At 38.9% G+C, this 20,262-nt stretch overlaps 1 protein-coding gene across 1 annotated transcript in view; it reads right to left on the bottom strand.

Annotated features, from left to right (window-relative positions):
* The window catches only part of LOC104681666, a 111,243-nt gene that overhangs the window by 74,138 nt on the left and 16,843 nt on the right, over window positions 1-20,262 (bottom strand). The window contains exons 7-9 of the mRNA XM_030937492.1: window positions 11,767-11,870; window positions 9,670-9,843; window positions 4,312-4,524 (exon numbers count right to left, since the gene is read on the bottom strand). Of these exons, the coding sequence (XP_030793352.1) occupies window positions 4,312-4,524; window positions 9,670-9,843; window positions 11,767-11,870 (491 nt within the window). The remainder of the gene's footprint in view (window positions 1-4,311; window positions 4,525-9,669; window positions 9,844-11,766; window positions 11,871-20,262) is intronic.

Genomic DNA, 20,262 nt, shown 5'->3' with positions numbered 1-20,262 from the left:
AGGAAGAAACAAAAGGGCAATACAATTTATCCCCTTACTTGCAGGATTAGGCATAACTACTGCCATAGCAACTGGGGCTACAGGCCTAGGGGTTTCTGTTACTCAATACACCAAATTGTCTCACCAATTGATCTCAGATATGCAGGCCATCTCAAGTACTATACAAGATTTACAAGATCAGGTAGATTCTCTGGCAGAAGTAGTGCTCCAAAATAGAAGAGGCCTAGATTTACTAACTGCAGAACAGGGAGGCATCTGCTTGGCTTTACAGGAGAAGTGCTGTTTCTATGCCAACAAATCCGGGATCGTCAGGGATAAAATCAGGCATCTACAAGAAGACCTAGAAAAACGACGAAAAGAAATAACCGATAACCCGTTTTGGACTGGGTTCCATGGACTCCTTCCCTATCTTATGCCATTCCTGGGCCCCCTGCTTTGTCTATTGCTCTTACTCTCTGTAGGACCTTTGGTCTTCAATAACCTCATGACATTCATTAAGCAACAAGTCGAGGCTATCCAAGCGAAGCCTATACAGGTCCATTATCATCGCCTAGAACAAGAAGATCGCGGTGGTTCATACTCACACCCATTATGACCACCTTCCCTATGCGCTGAACTGGACAGCCAATGACAGGTAAGAGAGTATCATCTCTCACTAACCTAAGACAGGAGGGCCATCATAAGCTACTGCCTAATCCCATGACGGGTACCAGTGATGAGATGCATTGCTCCAACCTAAGACAGGTGCAGTTCCCGAGGGACAATCTTCTAGCCACAATTATACATAAAAAAGGGGGACCTGTCCGGAGCCATGAGGCCCGGAGTTAGCCGACCTCTGTTGCTTGATCTCCGCAAAGCGGAGACAAGATGGCACATTTCTGGGTTCTTCATTATAAACTGTTCCCGCACGCGCCTAAAGCTTTTCCCGCAGGTGCCTAAAACTTTTCCCGTGCACGCCGAAACCGTTCCCGCGCGCGCCAACCTTTCCCGTGCGCGCAAACATTTTTGCGCCCAGGAAGATATGCAGCCTATGGCACAGGCGCGATCCCGCGCCCGGGAAAATTACAAACCCACGGTGCATGCGCGATTGTAATTTGAGAAAACGCGCCCCCCCCGTCACCGCCCTGGCCCAACCTCTTCCTCTGCCAGCCTATATAAGGCATTGCACTGCCACCATTAAACCAGACTTGATCAGGCTATTTGTCTTGTCTCCATTTCTCGTGTTTTCTTGTCTCCTCCATTCCCACTCCCCCTTCCAGGGTCCGTTCGACTGTCCTGCGGGTCGGGACAGTGCCCTGACGGCATGGCCAGTCAATGCCTTATCCACATCTTGGGCCCTCAAGGCTCCTTGCTCCTTGCTCATCCTGAAGGTTGCACTCTAGGGGTTTCAATGTACCAAACTGTTTGTTAAATACAGTATTTTGAATATCACCCCAGCATATATGGACCTATTATTTCTGGTTTGCTCCTTTACACAGCTCCCCTTACCAATGTCTTTTGCATTTAGCTACTACTTTACACACGTGTTGCCTTCAGAGGCCTCAGAGGAGTGACCTTAACCCTCTGGACAAGCCTCATGTAACGTTGCTATGGTGTGCTTATCTCCAAAAGGCCTAGAGAATCTCTGCCTTATGTCCAATATTTCTTATTTTAATATTCTGTATATCAAATTCTGTGTAACAAACTCATTTATGCTCTTTCACCTTTATCAATCAGTTTCACTGGGTTCTCCATTTTGGCTATCTCTTCACCAAAGCAAACAGAACAAATGTCTCTGGTTTTTTACAAATTGTGAAATATCTCTAAGAAGAAGTGATACTTGGGTTTGAAACTCCATTGCATGATTGCCTGCCTCAGCTCAGCTCAGCATGATTGCCTTCCAGCATACACGGAAGTCCTGAACCTGACATTTCATCATGAGAAGCCCTTCAGGAGGGGAAAACAGAAGGGGTTCCCAACATTGATGCAAAGCAGCACAAAGTAGGCTGGCATGGCACAGAGTGTTCTCCCACCTATTTCAGAGCCACTCACTCACCTGACATACTGTCAACAAGGCTGGTTCTTGGGAAATTTCTAAAGAAAACCTTGGTTTTGTGTTTAGAGTCACCTCTACCTCATGTACCCTGACTCTGGTCTCCTCATGGGGGCAAGCCAGTTTCTCCATCCTGTTATTCTCAGTCCTCCACAACGGGGCCTTAGGAAGTGGGCAAACCTGGATGAAGCCTCAGCTCTAAGGCCACCTGGGGACTCTGGGTGAGCTACTTAACCAGGCTCACACTCAGCTTCAGCATCTGAAGAATGAGCATGCCAATAGTTTCTTTGTGGTAGGATAATACTTCTGTGTTTTAATCTGTACATCTCCACCCAACTTGCTGTGATCACCAGATTCTTTCAATTGAATGCCAAGGACTTCTTTCAGTCCCTCAGCCCCATCAGAGCTGAGTCACCCATAGCACAAATAGGAAGAAAAAGAAAAAGCATGAATATTAAGTGTAGGACAAAAAAATTCTGCTAAAAACTTACAGAGGAAGTTCACTCAATGGGAAGAATAAAATAACCAGCACACTGAGAAAAAAAAAATGGAAGAGTCAGAGAGAGGCACACATGCTGAAAGTGAAGAACCAAGAAATCACCATTCAGCTAGAGTATGAGGCAGCTAAATAGAAAGTGAGCAACCACTGAAAGGTCCCTTTGGTTCCTACCCAGGGAAGATACAAATTTCCAATGTTGACCCATTTTCAACTTTGGAGTGACACTTACCTGTGCCTCCAGAAACTCAAACACAAACACCAAAGCATGTATTATATAGTAACACATTATTTCATGGTTCTGAACACTCCTACGAGCCCCAGAAGGGAAAGGCTTGTATACCTTGTGAATGTTGAGGATAGGAAACCTACTTACTGATGTTCCTCCTAGGACACCCCATCCTAGGGGGTGACTGAGCATTAGATGAAATTGTACTCCTAACCAGTCTAGTCACAGTAACAATGTTACCCATTTTTATCTCAATTAGTCCATTTACCAGTGTAAAGACTACAAGCATGACAGTTTGTCTCTTAAGCTTGGCTTCGTCTTCTGTGAAATGGTGATAAAACCTACTTCATTATGCACTTGTGAGTAGATCAGGGATATTAACTACACGTGTGTATGTGCATGTGCTTCGCCTTTGCATTGTAAGCATCAGTGCAGCTCACCTGACACAAACTCACCAGTCTGCAGCACAGACAGGGACCCTGGGAACCATGAAAGGTCCAAGTCCTCCCTCCTCATACCCCAACAAACACATGCAGGTTCTCCCTTATAGCTAGACATCAAGACTGGTAAAAAGAGAGAAGGGGGACCTCAGAATTTATCCAGAAGACCTAATTTAAACTAAACTATTTTAAACAATAATAGATTGAGAGCATTAATAGGAAGGTTAAATGTGCACTCTTACTTGTTCCTCACCCCACAGAAGAATTATGAATATATATATAAGATGTTATGTTAGTTGTCTTCCACATCCCCTCCTAAGGCTCAAGGTGTTAAAGAAAAACCTTTGTCTGGGCACAATGTCTTAGGCCTATAATTCCAGCACTTTGGGAGGCCAAGGCAGTGGATCTCTTGAGCCTAGGCATTGGAGACCCGCCTGGGCAACATGGCGAGACCCTCTCTCTACAAAAAGTACAAAAATCAGCAAGGCATGGTGGCATGTGCCTGTAGTCCCAGCTACTCAGGAGACTGAAGCAGGAGGATCACCTAAGCTGCTGTGAGCCAAGATTGCACGACTACACTCCAGCCTGGGTGACACAGTGAGACTCTGTCTCTAAAAATAAAAATACAAAAAGAAAAACCCCTAATATTTAGAATTTAAAGTAGCTTCCTTAGTCAAGTACAGAGTTTCCAGTGGTGGAAATTCAGGCAGCAAAAGGAGCAGTAAGGAAACACTGTTGAGCTGGCCTTTCTAGAACCTTGGTTCTCAAAGCATCATTCATGGACCAGCTTCAGCAGCCACAGCTGAGAGCTTGTTAGAAATGTAAACACTCAGGTCCCACGCCAGCCTTCCTGAATCAGAATCTACTTCCTAACACAATTCCCATGTGATCTGTACATACATTACATTTCAGAAGCCCTGTCTAGAGGGTCAAGATTCCTCTCTTATCATACCAGGCATGTGGCTGCTCTCCTCACTTATTAAAAATACCAGTCAAGGGAGACCACCACATGTAACATTCAGTTTCCAAAACCCACTCAGAAAGTGCTATTCTCATGTCTACAACTGGCAAATGTCTTAAACATTTGCTGAGAGAAACAAGAGCAGATGCTTACGGTTCCATCGCATCGGCCATCCTTGATTCTTAGATACATTTGTGCATTTTTCACACTTTCAAACATACAAATCCCAGAGCTGATTTTATGCACTTTCCAGTATGATTTTTCAGACTGGCTTCCCACTCCAGTGCAGCTTCCATCAGGCTGTAGACATAGGGCCTGACACAGGCTTGTAGCAAGTAGAACCACAGCACTGTTGAGGAACACCCCCTTCAGAGCAACAAACAGAACAGAAAGGCAGTCAGTAACAGGCTCGTGTTTGCTAGAGGGAGACAGCTATAGGGGCAATTTTCTTTAGAATTGACCAGTGACCAGGAAGCTTGGTGGCTGAAAATGAGCAAAAGAAGTAAATAATTTAACTGCTATGCAAAGGTAAACAAAACTAAAGGAGGTTGATTTACTTCAGTTATCATTTGTTGACAGTATAAAGGCCAGCATCAGATGCTACAGAGATTTTTAAAAGATACAAAACACAAATATTTCTCTTAAGGAATTTACTATCACCTTAAACAAATAATGTTAATATTAAAATAAAGCACAATAAAAAGTATGCTATAAGTAACTGAATTATGGAATACCCTCTATGGATATTTAAATGTATGCATATAGGAATGAATTTAAAAAGATATCAAATACAAATAAGATATATTTAAGAAAATCATATGTAATCATTAACTTAAGAGGAATACATAAAAGACTCTTGAAAGTTAATTAGAAAAACACTAACACAGTAAAGAACTGATAATAGATAAATACTCAAATCACAAAAGAAAAATACAAATGGTGAATAAACATAAGGAAAGGTAATCCACACTAGTAATACAAAAAAAAAAAGCTAAAATTGGATGTTTATTCCTCTAGAAAATTGTCAAAGCCCTTCTCCTTAAGGACCATACTCAGTGACACTGAGGTCAGTGAGATGGATGTTTTTCTACACTGCTGAAAGTAGTTGGGTACTAAGACTTTAACTTTACCCCGAGAAGTCTGACCTTCGCCTCAGCTTCTGAGTGGTAATCTCTTTACCCTTGGAGTGTCATGCCTGATAGGAGTGTTGTTGTTTGCCTGCAGACCTTGGGCCAGCCAGATATTAATAATGTGACTTAGGTTAGGGGCTTTGAGTCAGAAAGTGTCAAGTGACCTCCTGAGAGGCTGGAGACGGACTGAGATCAGCCACATGGACTCCCTACAGGATGGAAGCCCACTAAAGACTCTGAATACCAAGGCTCAGAAAGCTTCCTTGGTTGGCAATACTCCGTGCATACTGTCACACACCAGTGCTGAGAAAGTACCTCTGTCTTGACTCCATGGGGAGAAAACCGTGCACATTCCATATTTGGTGCTTTTCCTAGACTCTGCCTTATGTGTCTCTTTGCTTAGCCAATTTTAATCTGTATCCTTTCTCTATAATACACTGTAACTTTGAGTATAACAATTTTCAGTGGGTTCTGTGAGTTCTTCTGGTAAATTATCAAGCCTTGATAGTGGTCTCAGTGTCCCCCAAACTCTGTGGTTGATGTCAAAAGTGAGGATAGTATTACCCTAACTTTATAGTTGGCTTAACTTTCACAGGAGTAAAAATTGGGACATCTGAAGAAATAAATTTGGCAGTATGTTCCCAGAGCCTTGAAAGTTTCACATTCTAACCCTTAAGTTCAATTTTTAATTTTCTAGGCTAAGAAAATAATAAATGATGTGGTCAAGGCATATGTCAAAATATACATTATAGTATCATATGCAGAAGTGGGAAAAGAGAGAGATTAAATGTTCAACAACAAAAAGACATATACGTGTGTGTGTATACATGTAATACTTACATTTGAGTATTATGAAACCATTAACTTTAACCTTAAGCTAAATAACATGAGATGTCTGAGTTAAAATTATGTTGTTTTGGGAGAAACAGTAATGTGAGAAAGTGCTTATTATAGAGTAAGTACAGCCATACCTTCTTTACTTGCACTTCACTTAATTGTGCTTCACTTTATTCGCTTCACAGATACTTTTTTTTTTTTTTTTTTAAGAAATTGAAGGTTTGTGAGGACCCTACATCAGGCAAGTCTATCAGTGCTATTTTTCCAACAGCATGTGTTCACTTCATGTCTCTGTGCCACATTTTGGTAATTATCACAATATTTCAAGCTTTTCATTATTATTATACCTGTTATTGTGATCAGTGATCTTTGATGTTAACCATTGTAATTATGTTGGGGGGACATAAACCATGCCCATATAAGACAGTGAACTTAATCGACAAATGCTGATTTTTGAATGGCTCCACTAACCAGCTATTCCACTATCTCTCTCCCTTGCCTCCCTATTCCCTCAGACACAACAATATTGAAATTAGGCTAATCAATAACCCTATAATGACCTCTAAGTGTTCAAGTGAAAGGAAGAGTCACATATCTCCTGCTTTAAATCAAAAGCTAGAAATGATTGAGCTTAGTGAGGAAGATCTGTCAAAAGCTGAGACAGATCTAAAGCTAGGCCTCTTGTGTAAGGTAGCCACGTTGTGAATGCAAAGGAAAAGTTCTTGAAGCAGATCAGAAATGCCACTCCAGTGAATACGTGAATAATAAGAAACCTAAACAGTCTTATTGCTGATATGGGGAAAGTTTTAGTGGCCTCGAAATAAGACCAAAACTAACCACAATATTCTCTTAGCCAAAGCCAAACCCCAAGAGCAAGGCCCTAACTCTTTTCAATTCTACGAAGGCTGAGAGAGGTAAGGAAGCTGCAGGAGAAAAGGCTGAAGCTAGCAGAGGTTGGTTGATGAAGTTTAAGGAAAGAAGCCATTTTCACAACATAATAGTACAAGGTGGCAAGTACTGATGGAGAAGCTGTAGCAAGTTACCCAGAAGATCTAGTTAAGACCATGGAATACTATGCAGCCATAAAAAAGGATGAGTTTGCGTCCTTTGTAGGGACATGGATGCAGCTGGAAACCATCATTCTTAGCAAACTATCACAAGAACAGAAAACCAAACACCACATGTTCTCACTCATAGGTGGGAACTGAACAATGAGATCACTTGGACTCGGGAAGGGGAACATCACGCACTGGGGCCTATCATGGGGAGGGGGGAGGGGGGAGGAGGGAGGGATTGCATTGGGGAGTTATACATGATATAAATGATGAATTGATGGGTGCTGACGAGTTGATGGGTGCAGCACACCAACATGGCATAAGTATATATATGTAACAAACCTGCACGTTATGCACATGTACCCTAGAACTTAAAGTATAATAAAAAAAAAAAAAAAAAAGATAGTTGATGAGATTATCAACAGATTTTCAGTGTAAATAAAACAACCTTCTATTAGAAGATGCCATGTATGACTTTCATAGATAGAGAGGAGAATTCATTGCCTGGCTTCAAAGCTTCAAAGGATAAGTTGACTCTCTTGTTAAGGGCTAATGCATTTGGTGACTTTCAGTTGAAGCCAGTGCTCATTTACCATTCCAAAAACCCTAGGGCCCTTCAGAATTATACTAAATCTACTCTACCTTGCTCTAGAAATGGAAAAGTAAAGCCTGAGGGACAACATATCTATTTATAGCATTGTTTACTGAGTATTTTCAGCCCACTGTTGAGACCTACTGCTCAGAAAAAAAAAAAACAATTCAAAATGTAACTATTCATTGACAATGTACCTGGTCACCCAAGAGCTCTGATGGACATGTACAAGGAGATTAATGCTATTTTCATGCCTACTAACACAATATCCATTCTGTAGCCCATGAATCAAGAAGTAATTTCAACTTTCAAGCCTTATTATTTAAGAAACACATTTCCTAATACTATAGCTGCCATTGAGAGTGATTTCACTGATGGCTCTGGGCAAAGTACATTGAATACCTTTTAGAAAAGATTCACCATTCTAGATCCCATTAAGAACAATTATGATTCATGGGGATAGGAGGTCAAAATACCAACATTAACAAGAGTTTGAAAGAATTTGATTTGAAACCTCGTGAATGATTTTGAGTGGTTCAAGACTTCGGAGAAGGAAATAACTGCAGATGTGGTAGAAATAGCAAGGGAACTAGAATGAGAAGTGGAGTTTGAAGTTGTGACTGAATTGCTGCAATCTCATGATAAAACTTGAACAGATGAAGGTTTACTTCTTATGGATAAGCAAAGAATGTAATTTGTTGAGACAGAATAAACTCCTGATGAAGACACTGTGAACATTGTTAAAATGACAACAAATAATTCAGACTATTAAATAAACTCAGTTGATAAAGCAGCAGCAGTTTGAGAGAATTGATACCAATTTTGAAAAGTTCTACTATGGATAAAATGCTATCAAACAACATTGCACGCTATAGAGAAATCTTTCTTGAAAGAATGAGTCAATCAATGTGGCAAACTTCATTGTTGTCTTATTTTAAGAAACTGCCACAGCCACTCCAATCTGCAGCAACCACCACCCTGATTCATGAGTAGCTGTCAACATCAAGGCAAGACCCCCACAACAGCAAAAAGATTACAACTTGCTGAAAGCTCAGACGATTGTTAGCATTTTTTGGCACTAAAATATTTTAAAATTAAGGTATGTACATTTTTTAGACATAATACTGTTGTACACTTAATAGACTACAGTGTGGTAAACATAACTTTTACAGGCAATGGAAAACCAGGAATTTGTGTGACTAGCTTTATTGAGAAACTCGCTTTATTGCAACGGTCTAGAAATGAACCTACAAAATCTTTGAGGTTTTAAATCTAAGTAGACTTTAGCTGAATACTGGTTTAATAACTATGCTATACTAGTTAAGATAATTATTTTCCTGAAAATCTTTTCCTTTGCCTTTAAAATATAGATAGTATCTGTTAGTATTTTTTGATGATTTATTTAGTCTCATGGTGTGGTGAAATTCTCAATAAATGCTCGAACAAAATGAGAAACCTCATAAATGCTATTATATTTATATATCATTTTAAGATAGATTCACAAACACATAAAGAAAAAAATAAGCATTATGAAAGGATCAAATGTATACAACACTCAAAGAGTATAAATTCTAATTGTTAGAAAAGTTCAATACACACATTTGTTTGACTTCCAAATGCAAGGTTCTTTAACTTTTTATTAAGAATTCCTACATTCATAGTTTAATCTCCAACTTCAATTAGAGGATATTAATCCCCTCAGAGTGTCATTGCTATTAAAGCTGTCATCCCTATTGCCTTTCAAAGTCTGGCAAACAGAATGGAAATAGGCACCAATGCCACCTACTGGGAAGTGATTCGATTACTGCATTATGACTCAATTTAAGATTTTTCCTCAGTAGGGCAAAAGAAAGTTGGGATTTAGCAATATAAACTTTAATAACTTTCCCCATTTTACCTTGACAAAAATCACAAATTCTTTTGAAAGGTTTGCATAGCCTGATGATGCATCAGCTATTTTGCCATGACGATCAAAAACAACTGTGTGACCAGGAACCAGTGCCGACTCAAGAAGTGCACAGCGATTAGGCTGATAAAGCACCCGCAGCTCAGTGGTGGCTTCACCACTAACCTAAAAGGAAAAACAAAAAACCCTCTAAATTAGCAAGAGAAAAAAATTTTTAATGTAATCACATTATATACATATACAGGTGTCTACTTCATTTCATGGAAACTTTGTACTATTTATAAAATCTCATGATTTTGAAATTCAATAGATTTTATTCCACAGACTTATTTCCAATGATTTGCTCCAAGGACTTCCTTCTCTTGATTTCTCAGAATCCATGGAAGAATGCTGGAAATGTTGGAACAATAACTTCATTGGCAGGATAATTTAATAACATGCTAATACGTATCCTATCTTTTTTTTTTTAATTTTCTCATTTGTGTCCTGCCAATTTAGGAGCATTTGGGACTAAAAACTGAAATTGATAGAAATGTTATCTCATTCCTAAATTTTGCTTTCAAAAACAAAACAAATTAAGAAGGTTATGCTACACTGAGACATGACTATTGTTCAAGACAGTGTTTTAGGTCCCTCCTCATCTCCCTCTAGTTCACCAGGGAGGCAGTAGGGCCTGAAGAAGAAAAGTCATTGGTGCCTCTTAAATGGTTAGATCCAAAACACTAAATCTATCAATGTCAGCAAAGTTCCATTGCCCAAGTATGGCAGGGAGGCAGCAGAGCTATTGATCTGCAAGAAACCATCTGACACTGGATGAGTACATCTCAGTAACCAGTGTGGTTCAAAGCTATGACAGCTGTCACCAGATATTCTGAGGCCCACCATACCAGGTGAAATCTTCTGTGAAACAAGATGAGTCCCATAGTAACTAAAATGAAATATCCCACCAACCTAATGCAACCTAGTAGAATAAGGGCTTTAAGGTAGCCTTAATTTGATTTTAGAAAAATATAGTAATGAGATATTTCTTCAACTCTTAATTCAATGGAGTAGATTCCATATCCACATTCATATTTCTTAAGCATTTATTATGACCAGGTTCCATGCTGATCAGAATGTGCTGTGAACTACACTGTAGGGTACCTTAGCAAGTCCAGAGCAGAGAAGAAAAGACTTCATGGAAAAGTCTGACTGATTGATCACTAGTCAGAATTTCAGGCATACAAATTACACAAGGTGGGTTTTTTTCTATAAGTATTCTTTTCCCTTAAGTTAAACAACATTCCATGAGTTGAAATCAGCCTGTAATGCCAGTATTTGGGGAGGCTGAGGCAGGAAGAATGCTTCAGCCCAGGAATTCGAGGCAGCAGTGAGTTCTGATCATGCCAACTGCCCTCCAGCCTGGTTAACAGAGCAAGACCTTGTCTCCAAAAAAAAAAAAACAATTATTCTATAGCATTATATGAGGAAGCTGTAGCATGAGTGTTAGTGTCAGATTGCCTACACTAAATTCCTGCTTTCACACTTACTAGCTTGTGACTCTGTGCGCTCACTTAATCCTTCTATTTTTCATGTTTCTCTTCTGTTAAATACAAATAATAATGGATTCTCTCATCTAGTAGATTGAAGAATGAAATATTGCAATACATATTAAGCACTTAAGACAGTACATTAAAGTTATTCTATATTGTATTATGCTAAAAAATAAATAACATGTATGCATTATATTAAATGCTACTTTTCAAATCTAAACTAAGCAATACAAGGTATAATTATATAAAATTATCATTTTTTCCCCAACAATACAGTCCCCAAAATGGCCATTGAGAAGTCAGTCTCCTTTTGAAAGCTCATTAAAATTTTGAATGTTATTAGAGAATGGGTCTACTTTTTCTTGTCTAAATTCCAATTGCTGAAATTTAGAACCATTTATACATCACAAGCTCAACAACTAATGAAACAAAACAGAATGAAAAAAGCACTAGTACAAGCCAAAGGGAAATGGTAATCTTATAAATGTATATTATACATAAATATATACAAACATAATACTATTGATATATGGCAAAAAGAAAATTTATTACACACCATTCCAGTGACAATGCCATTGTCAAGAGCAAGAGAAAGATGCCTTATCTCATGACTTTGGAAAATGCATATATTTCTTTCATTGAAAATAACATCAAAGACACCTGGAAAACATTTTTTAAGTATTAGAAAGCAATTTTTGCTTTTAAAACATTTTTATTCAATATATACTGAAATCTCTTAATAATTTACATTTCTCTATTAAATATTTTCAGTCAAAGGTAAAATGCTTCTCCATAGTATGTTCAATTTGTGAAAAGTCATAGTATAATGTATGCACTTTTCTCATCTATATGTATGTGAAAAAAATGATTTTAAAAACTGGTGATTCCTTGATCCATGACCTATTTCATTTCCTAGTCTGTGTGTCGTATGTATTTGAGTATGTATGTATATACACAGCTATATCTATATACATATGCAATATACTAATATATAAAATATATCAAATACATAACATGTAATGTACATTATATAATATTTATAAAATGATTTCATAACAAAGTTAAACTTTTTTTATTATACTTTAAGTTCTGGGGTACATATGCACAACGTGCAGGTTTGTTACATAGGTATACACGTGCCATGTTTGTTTGCTACACTCATCAACTCATCATTCACATTAGGTATTTCTCCTAATGCTATCCCTTCCCCAGGCCCCCAATCCCTGACAGGCCTTGGTGTGTGATGTTCCCCTCCCTGTGTCCATGTGTTCTCATTGTTCAACTCCCACTTATGCATGAGAACATGCGGTGTTTGGTTTTCTCTTCTTGCGTTACTTTGCTGAGAATGATGTTTTCCAGTTTCATCCATGTCCCTGCAAAGGACATAACTCATTCTTTTTTGTGGCTGCATAGTATTCCATGGTGTATATATGCCACATTTTCCTTATCCAGTATATCACTGATGGACATCTGTGTTGGTTCCAAGACTTTGCTATTGTGAACAGTGCTGCAACAAACATATGTGTGCATGTGTCCTTACAGTAGAACGACTTATAATCCTTTGGGTATATACCCAGTAATGGGATTGCTGGGTCAAATGGTATTTCTAGTTCTAGATCCTTGAGGAATCACCACACTGTCTTCCACAATGGCTGAACTAATTTATATTCCCACCAACAGTGTAAAAGTGTTTCTATTTCTCCACATCCTCTCCAGCATCTGTTGTTTCCTGACTTTTTAATGATCGCCCTTCTAACTGGCTGGAGTTGGTATCTCATTGTGGTTTTGATTTGCATTTCTCTGATGACCAGTGATGATGAGCATTTTTCCATAAGTTTGTTGGCTGCATAAATGTCTTCTTTTGAGAAGCGTCTTTTCATATCCTTTGCCCATTTTTTGATGGGGTTGTTTTATTCTTGTAAATTTGTGTAAGTTTTTTGTAGATTCTGGATATTAGACCTTTGTCAGACGGGTAGATTGCAAAAATTTTCTCCCATTCTGTAGGTTGCCTGTTTACTCTGATGATAGTTTCTTTCGCTGTGCAGAAGCTCTTTAGCTTAATTAGATCCCATTTGTCAGTTTTTTCTTTTGTTGCCCTTGCTTTTGGTGTTTTAGTCATGAAGTCTCTGTCCACGCGTATGTCCTAAATGGTATTGCCTAGGTTTTCTTCTAGGGTTTTTATGGTTTTAGGTCTTACATTTAAGTCTTTAATCCATCTTGAGTTAATTTTTGTATAAGGGGCAATGAAGGGATCCAGTTTCAGCTTTCTACATATGGCGAGCCAGTTTTCCCAGCACCATTTATTAAATAGGGAATCCTTTCCCCATTGCTTGTTTTTGTCAGGTTTGTCAAAGATCAGATGGTTGTAGATGTGTTATTTCTGAGGCCTCTGTTCTGTTCCATTGGTCTACATATCTGTTTTCCTATCAGTACCATGCTGTTTTGGTTTCTGTAGCCTTGAGGAAACGCTGGAATTTTTTCCTTCGAACCAGACTGTGATGAGAGGTGCTTGCCATGAACATAAGCTACTGTATTTTATTTTCTTTTTTTGAGATGGAGTTTTGCTCTTGTTGCCCAGGCTGGAGTGCAATGGCACAATCTTGGCTCACCACAACCTCCGCCTCCCAGGTTCAAGCTATTCTCCTGCCTCAGCCTCCCGAGTAGTTGGGATTACAGGCATGTGTCACCATGCCTGGCTAATTTTTGTATTTTTCGTAGAGACGGGGTTTCTCCATGTTGGTCAGGCTGGTCTCGGACTCCCGACCTCAGGTGATCCGCCCGCCTCAGCCTACCAAAGTGGTGGGATTACAGGCATGAGCCATCGCACCCGGCCAGATAATGTCTTTTTTTTTTTACCCTTCCTTTCCAGTTTTTGAAAATAATTCAGGAAATAATCTTCCCTGAAGATACTCGATAAAAATTCCCCCCCAAAAAAACAAAAACACATGCTTCCACTTCACTGATAAAAATTTACTACAGTTTGGCACCTAGGTCTCGTTCAGTTGGCAGATGAGCAGATTGATGCGTTCACCCCGATAACCCGGTGTGCCCATCTCCTTAAAGAAGCCCACTCTATTTTTGGTAGCGTGACGGGCCACTAAAAGGTATTAAATTAAGCTGAAAGCATCTGAGCAATCAGCAGCAACAGAAAGAAGCATTAGGCAGATACTCCAGGAACTACAGCTGTATTCATCCCCTTCCTGAAAATACAGGTGCCACTGGCCCCCACATTACTGGAAGTCCAATAGAACGTTCCATACTTTCCCATGGAAGCCCTAAACACACTCCCTTTTTTGTTGTGAAGTTGGCATATAAACCTTTACCTCTACTATTCAGTAAGTTACTCATTACTAAGTACTTCCACCTTACCTATGGTGTGCACATGTAAATAAACCTTGTATTTTCTCCTGATACGTGTCTATTGTCAGTTATTTCTCAGGTTCCCAATCATTCAAACCTAAAACAGTAGAGAAAAAGCTTTCTCTACAACATGAATCTGGATGTATGATTTCTAGTTCTGGCTCTGCCAATAAAGAGTTCTATCACTCATTCAACCATCATTTATTGAACACCTATGTTGTGCAAGGAATATTTTTAGTTATAACCTAGATAAAAATTATCAAAGTTCTTATATCTAAAATGTTCTGATCTTTAAAAATAAGGGTTAAGGCTACATTATCTTAAAGTTCCCAGCTAATACTAACATCCATTGGATCTAGTCACATTCACCAAAATAAACTTGAATTGGTCAAATCCAACAGAAGCATTTCAATCCTTATTGCACTTTGCCTCTTTACTATGTTTGAACCTGTGGATGCCGTTTGAAACTCCACCATCTCCCACCTCACTAGCTTCCTTCTTGGTCTCCCACTTCATTCTTTGTTCTATTGTAAGGTCCCAAAAAACAACATCCCAAAATGAAGTCCTTCAGAAGCGGTCTCAGAAGCAAAAGCTTTTTCTGACTTTCACCTGGCCCCACATTCTCCCTGGAGGCTAGCCACAGAAACTAGACTCTCTCTTCTCCAAGGCAGGTCATAGAAACCAGAGTCCCATCTCCCCAAAGCCAGTCATGAAACCTAAAAATATTTTTCTAACATTCTTCCTCCCTTTCTATGGAAAAACTGGCCACGAAGAAATGATCTTATCTGCCTTGACTGTAGGTCATAAGACCCCTAACCAGAGAGGGTCCTGTCCCACACCCAGAGGAAGGAATGTAGCACAGCGAGGCCAAGAAGAATCTAGACAGACAGGCCTTGCTAGGTTTCCCCACTCAGTCTATTAGTACTAGTTCATACCTTTTTTATCCAATCCTATTTCTACATGGCTGTTCATATTTTGTTAAATATATATATTTTAAATGGAGAGCTTCCCCTGTATCTGTGGGTCTTCATTCTGAAGGCTCTTGTGTTATGTAAAACTTATATGCTTTTTATCCTATTAATACTTGCATGCTTTTAAATACAAAATACTTGTTGCTTTTTCCACTATTAATCTGCATTTTATCAGTGATTTTTAGTGAATCTTCACAGGGGAAAGGGGAAGTTTTCCCTTGGCCCCTACATGCTCTTCACTCAAAGGTGTCCCTAGGTTTCTATCTTTAAATGACTACCGTTCTCACTCTTCTTCTCGCTCCCTGGGAAATTTGCTTTAATGATCTATAAATTGAGAAATCCCAAACCTATATCTCCACCACTCATCTCTCCCTCAACATCAGGTTCATATACTGTTGAATGTAAACAACTAGATGTTTCATGAGCACTTCAAACTTAGTATGCAAATTAAAACTCATAATTTTCCACACATTCTTAGCTTCCATATCTAATCCTTCTAAATCCTTCTACATTTCTTAATTCAGTTAGTGACTCAATGAATAACTCAATTACCCAAAGCAGAAACCTTAGAGTAATCCTTTTCCCTTAACATTCCTTTTCCAATATATCACCAAGCCCTGCCAATTTTGCTTGCTTGAAATTCTTCAAATTTTTCTTTCTTCTCCATCAGTACTTCCACTGAAGTACTCCAAGCCCTCATCACCTTTTGCTTGACACATTACAAAACCCTACTCACTGGTCTTTCCTTTTCTAACCTTCCTCCATATGCCTCAAATCTGGCCTCCACTTAGCTGCCAAAGTGTTTCTACTCTACTTCAAATCCATTCATGGCTATCTCCCAACCCAGGAGGGAATAAAGGAAGCTGATTTTAGACATGCAACTTCTCTCCCAGAGCCTTTTGTAGTAGGCAAAGAGTAGCCACGGAAGAGTAAAGGTTTAAATTACCAAATGCAGTTGACAGCTTTGGGTTGCTAGCAGACTGCTTTTAACATGAGATGATTATGTTTGTAGTGGTGGGGGAAAATGTTTAAAACTTATTTTACAGCTTCTAGAGCAAAACATAAGATTAAATACTCCCTGTTGCAACCACATGCCGTACAACACTTGAAACTAATGTTAGATCTCTTGCGAGATTCTGAATTGAGAAATTCAGCAATTTGATACAAATAGCCCCGATTTGCTGCAGTTCAGTAAAGGTGTTACACTTCATACTATATACTTAAGTCAGAGAGTTACAGTATACATCCCAGAGAAAAATCAGTAGCCATTCCCCTACTATTAATATGTACATGTATTTCTAAAACATCCAGAATCCTCTTCTCCCCTGACATCTCCTCTCCCCAAGGTTTCTTTCTGTATATGGGGATTGAAGTTCTCAGTGAAGGGGGCTGAACCAGACAACACCCAATTTAGAGCACATTCATTTCCAATCTAAAACAAAGGAGGTCTTTCAAACTCTGCTCAGAAAATAGAGGGGTTTGATTTCAGAGAAGTATAGTCAAGATGTGGTAAGAGCTGGGTAGTAGAAAAAGTGGACATTGTACAGTTAGTGTTATATACTAATAAACCTTTTTTCAGATTCTTAATTAAAACCAAGTACAGAGAACCAGACAGAGACAAGAATAGCAGCTAATCACCACCAGATATTCACTAGAAATAGGGCCTAAAACTATGTAGATTAACTATTGGCAATGATCTCAGAGAGGAACTGGAATTCCATTAGGTACAAAGGAGATATAGGTAAGGAGACCAAAGAAAATCTACACAGGTGGCAGGTATTTAAATTAGCTATATTTTTATCTATTCAAAGGGAATTAGAGAACAACAGGCACAATAACATTTATTTTTAAGTTGAAGCAAAGGGAGAGGAGGTATTACACTCTTCAATACACCATACAAATTATTTACTGAAGCAGTAATTTTTAAAATTCAGAAAAGTTTGTCTTGAAAGCACAAAGAAGATTTAAGAAGCTATATCCCCTACGAAATAATTCTCTTTAAATTGTCACTTCGCTTAAGTTGAAACTGGAACTGGAAATTTAAAAAGTATGTATTAGAGATATGGTGACTATATAACTCACTATCACTAGGGCACCACTGACAGTGAAAGGGGATGCCAAGTAAATAGAAAACTGTGTCACAAACAAAAATGGGTAGAGCATACAGCCCCATTAACTAGTTATGCTTTATGGAAAAAAACCTATATACATATACAAGTTTATGTATTTGTTATTACTTCTACTTTAAAGGCAAGAGTGTAGTGAGTCTAAGACTCATGCACCACTGATGACAGTGAAAACTGGTATAACTTCTGGAAAGAGATGTGGCAATATTTATAAAGAGACTTAACATCCTTTTTAACCTAGTAATTGACTTTGAAAGAAGTAGCTGTGTATGCCAACTTAGGCCTCAAGAAAGGAAATAACTTTTCATCTGAGGAATGCTAGTCCCTTTAAATTGTCAGGCCCAGAGAGGCATTTAAAATGTAACAAGACAGGGATGCCCTCTCTCATCACTCCTATTCAACATAGTGTTGGAAGTTCTGGTCAGGACAATCAGGGAGGAGAAATAAATAAAGGGTATTCAATTAGGAAAACAGGAAGTCAAATTGTCCCTGTTTGCAGATGACATGACTGTATATTTAGAAAACCCCATCGTCTCAGCCCAAAATCTCCTTAAGCTGATAAGCAACTTCAGAAAAGTCTCAGGATACAAAATCAATGTGCAAAAATCACAAGCATTCCTGTATACCAATAACAAACAGAGAGCCAAATCATGAGTGAACTTCCATTCACAATTGCTACAAAGATAATAAAATACCTAGGAATACCACTTACAAGGGATGTGAAGGACCTCTCCAAGGAGAACTACAAACCACTGCTCAACGAATTAAAAGATGACACAAACAAATGGAAGAACATTCCATGCTCATGGATAGGAATAATCAATATCATGAAAATGGTCATACTGCCCTAGGTAATTTATAGATTTAATGCCATCCCCATCAAGCTACCAATGACTTTCTTCACATAATTGGAAAAAACTACTTTCAAGTTCATATGGAACCAAAAAAGAGCCTGCATTGCCAAGACAATCCTAAACAAAAAGAACAAAGCTGGAGGTATCACGTTACCTGACTTCAAACTGTACTACAAGACTACAGTAAGCAAAACAGCATGGTACTGGTACCAAAACAGAGATACAGGCCAATGGAACAGAATAGAGGCCTCAGAAATAACACTACGTATCTACAACCATCCTATCTTTGACAAATCTGACAAAAACAAGCAATAGGGAAAGGATTCCCTATTTAATAAATGGTTCTGGGAAAACTGGCTAGCCATATGTAGAAAGCTGAAACTGAATCCCTTCCTTACACCGTATACAAAAATTAATTCAAGATAGATTAAAGACTTAAATGTTAGACCTAAAACCATAAAAACCCCAGGAGAAAACCTAGGCAATACCATTCAGGACATAGGCATGAGCAAGGACTTCATGACTAAAACACTAAAAGCAATGGCAACAAAAGCCAAAATAGACAAATGGGATATAATTAAACTAAAGAGCTTCTGTACAGCAAAACAAACTACCATCAGAGTGAACATGAAACCTACAGAATGGGAGAAAAGTTTTCCAATCTGACAAAGTGCTAATATCTAGAATCTACAAACAACTTAAACAAATTTACAAGAAAAAAAAAAAAAACAACCCCATCAAAAAGTGGGCAAAGGATATGAACAGACACTTCTCAAAAGAAGACATTTATGCAGCCAACAGACACATGAAAAAATGCTCATCATCACTGGTCATCAGAGAAATGCAAATCAAAACCACAATGAGATACCATCTCACACCAGTTAGAAAGGCAATCATTAAAAAGTCAGGAAACAACAGAAGCTGAAGAGGATGTGGAGAAATAGGAATGCTTTTACATTGTTGGTGGGAGTGTAAATTAGTTCAGCCATTGTGGAAGACAGTGTGGCGATTCCTCAAGGATCTAGAACTAGAAATACCATTTGACCCAGCCATCCCATTGCTGAGTATATACCCAAAGGATCATAAATCATACTACTATAAAGACACATGAACACGTATGTTTATTGCAGCACTGTTCACAATAGCAAAGACTTGGAACCAATCCAAATGTCCATCAACGATAGACTGGATTAAGAAAATGTGACACATATACACCACGGAGTACTATGCAGCCATGAAAAGGGATATGTTCATGTCCTTTGCAGGGACATGGATGAAGCTGGAAAACATTATTCTGAGCAAACTATCACAAGGACAGAAAACCAAACACCACATGTTCTCACTCATAGGTGGGAAATGAATAATGAGAACACTTGTACACAGGGCAGAGAACATCACACACTGGGGCCTGTCATGGTGAGAGGTGAAGCCAGCTGGGCTTCTGGGTCAGGTGGTGACTTGGAGAACTTTTGTGTCTAGCTAAAGATTGTAAATGCACCAATCAGCACTCTGCGTCTAGCTAAAGGATTATAAATGCACCAATCAGCACTCTGTAAAGGGAACCAATCAGCAAAATGGACCAATCAGTGCTCTGTAAAATGGACCAATCAGCAGGACGTGGGCAAGGCCAAATAAGGGAATAAAAGCTGGCCACCCCAGCCAGCAGTGGCAACCCACTCAGGCCCCTTCCACACTGTGGAAGCATTGTTCTTTTGCTCTTCACAGTAAATCTTGCCGCTAC

This window comes from Rhinopithecus roxellana, chromosome 9, assembly GCF_007565055.1.
Source record: "Rhinopithecus roxellana isolate Shanxi Qingling chromosome 9, ASM756505v1, whole genome shotgun sequence".
In the NCBI taxonomy this organism is placed as follows: Eukaryota; Metazoa; Chordata; class Mammalia; order Primates; family Cercopithecidae; genus Rhinopithecus; species Rhinopithecus roxellana.
Note: the sequence above shows the minus strand (reverse complement) of the source record. Positions and strands in the feature narration are given on the sequence as shown.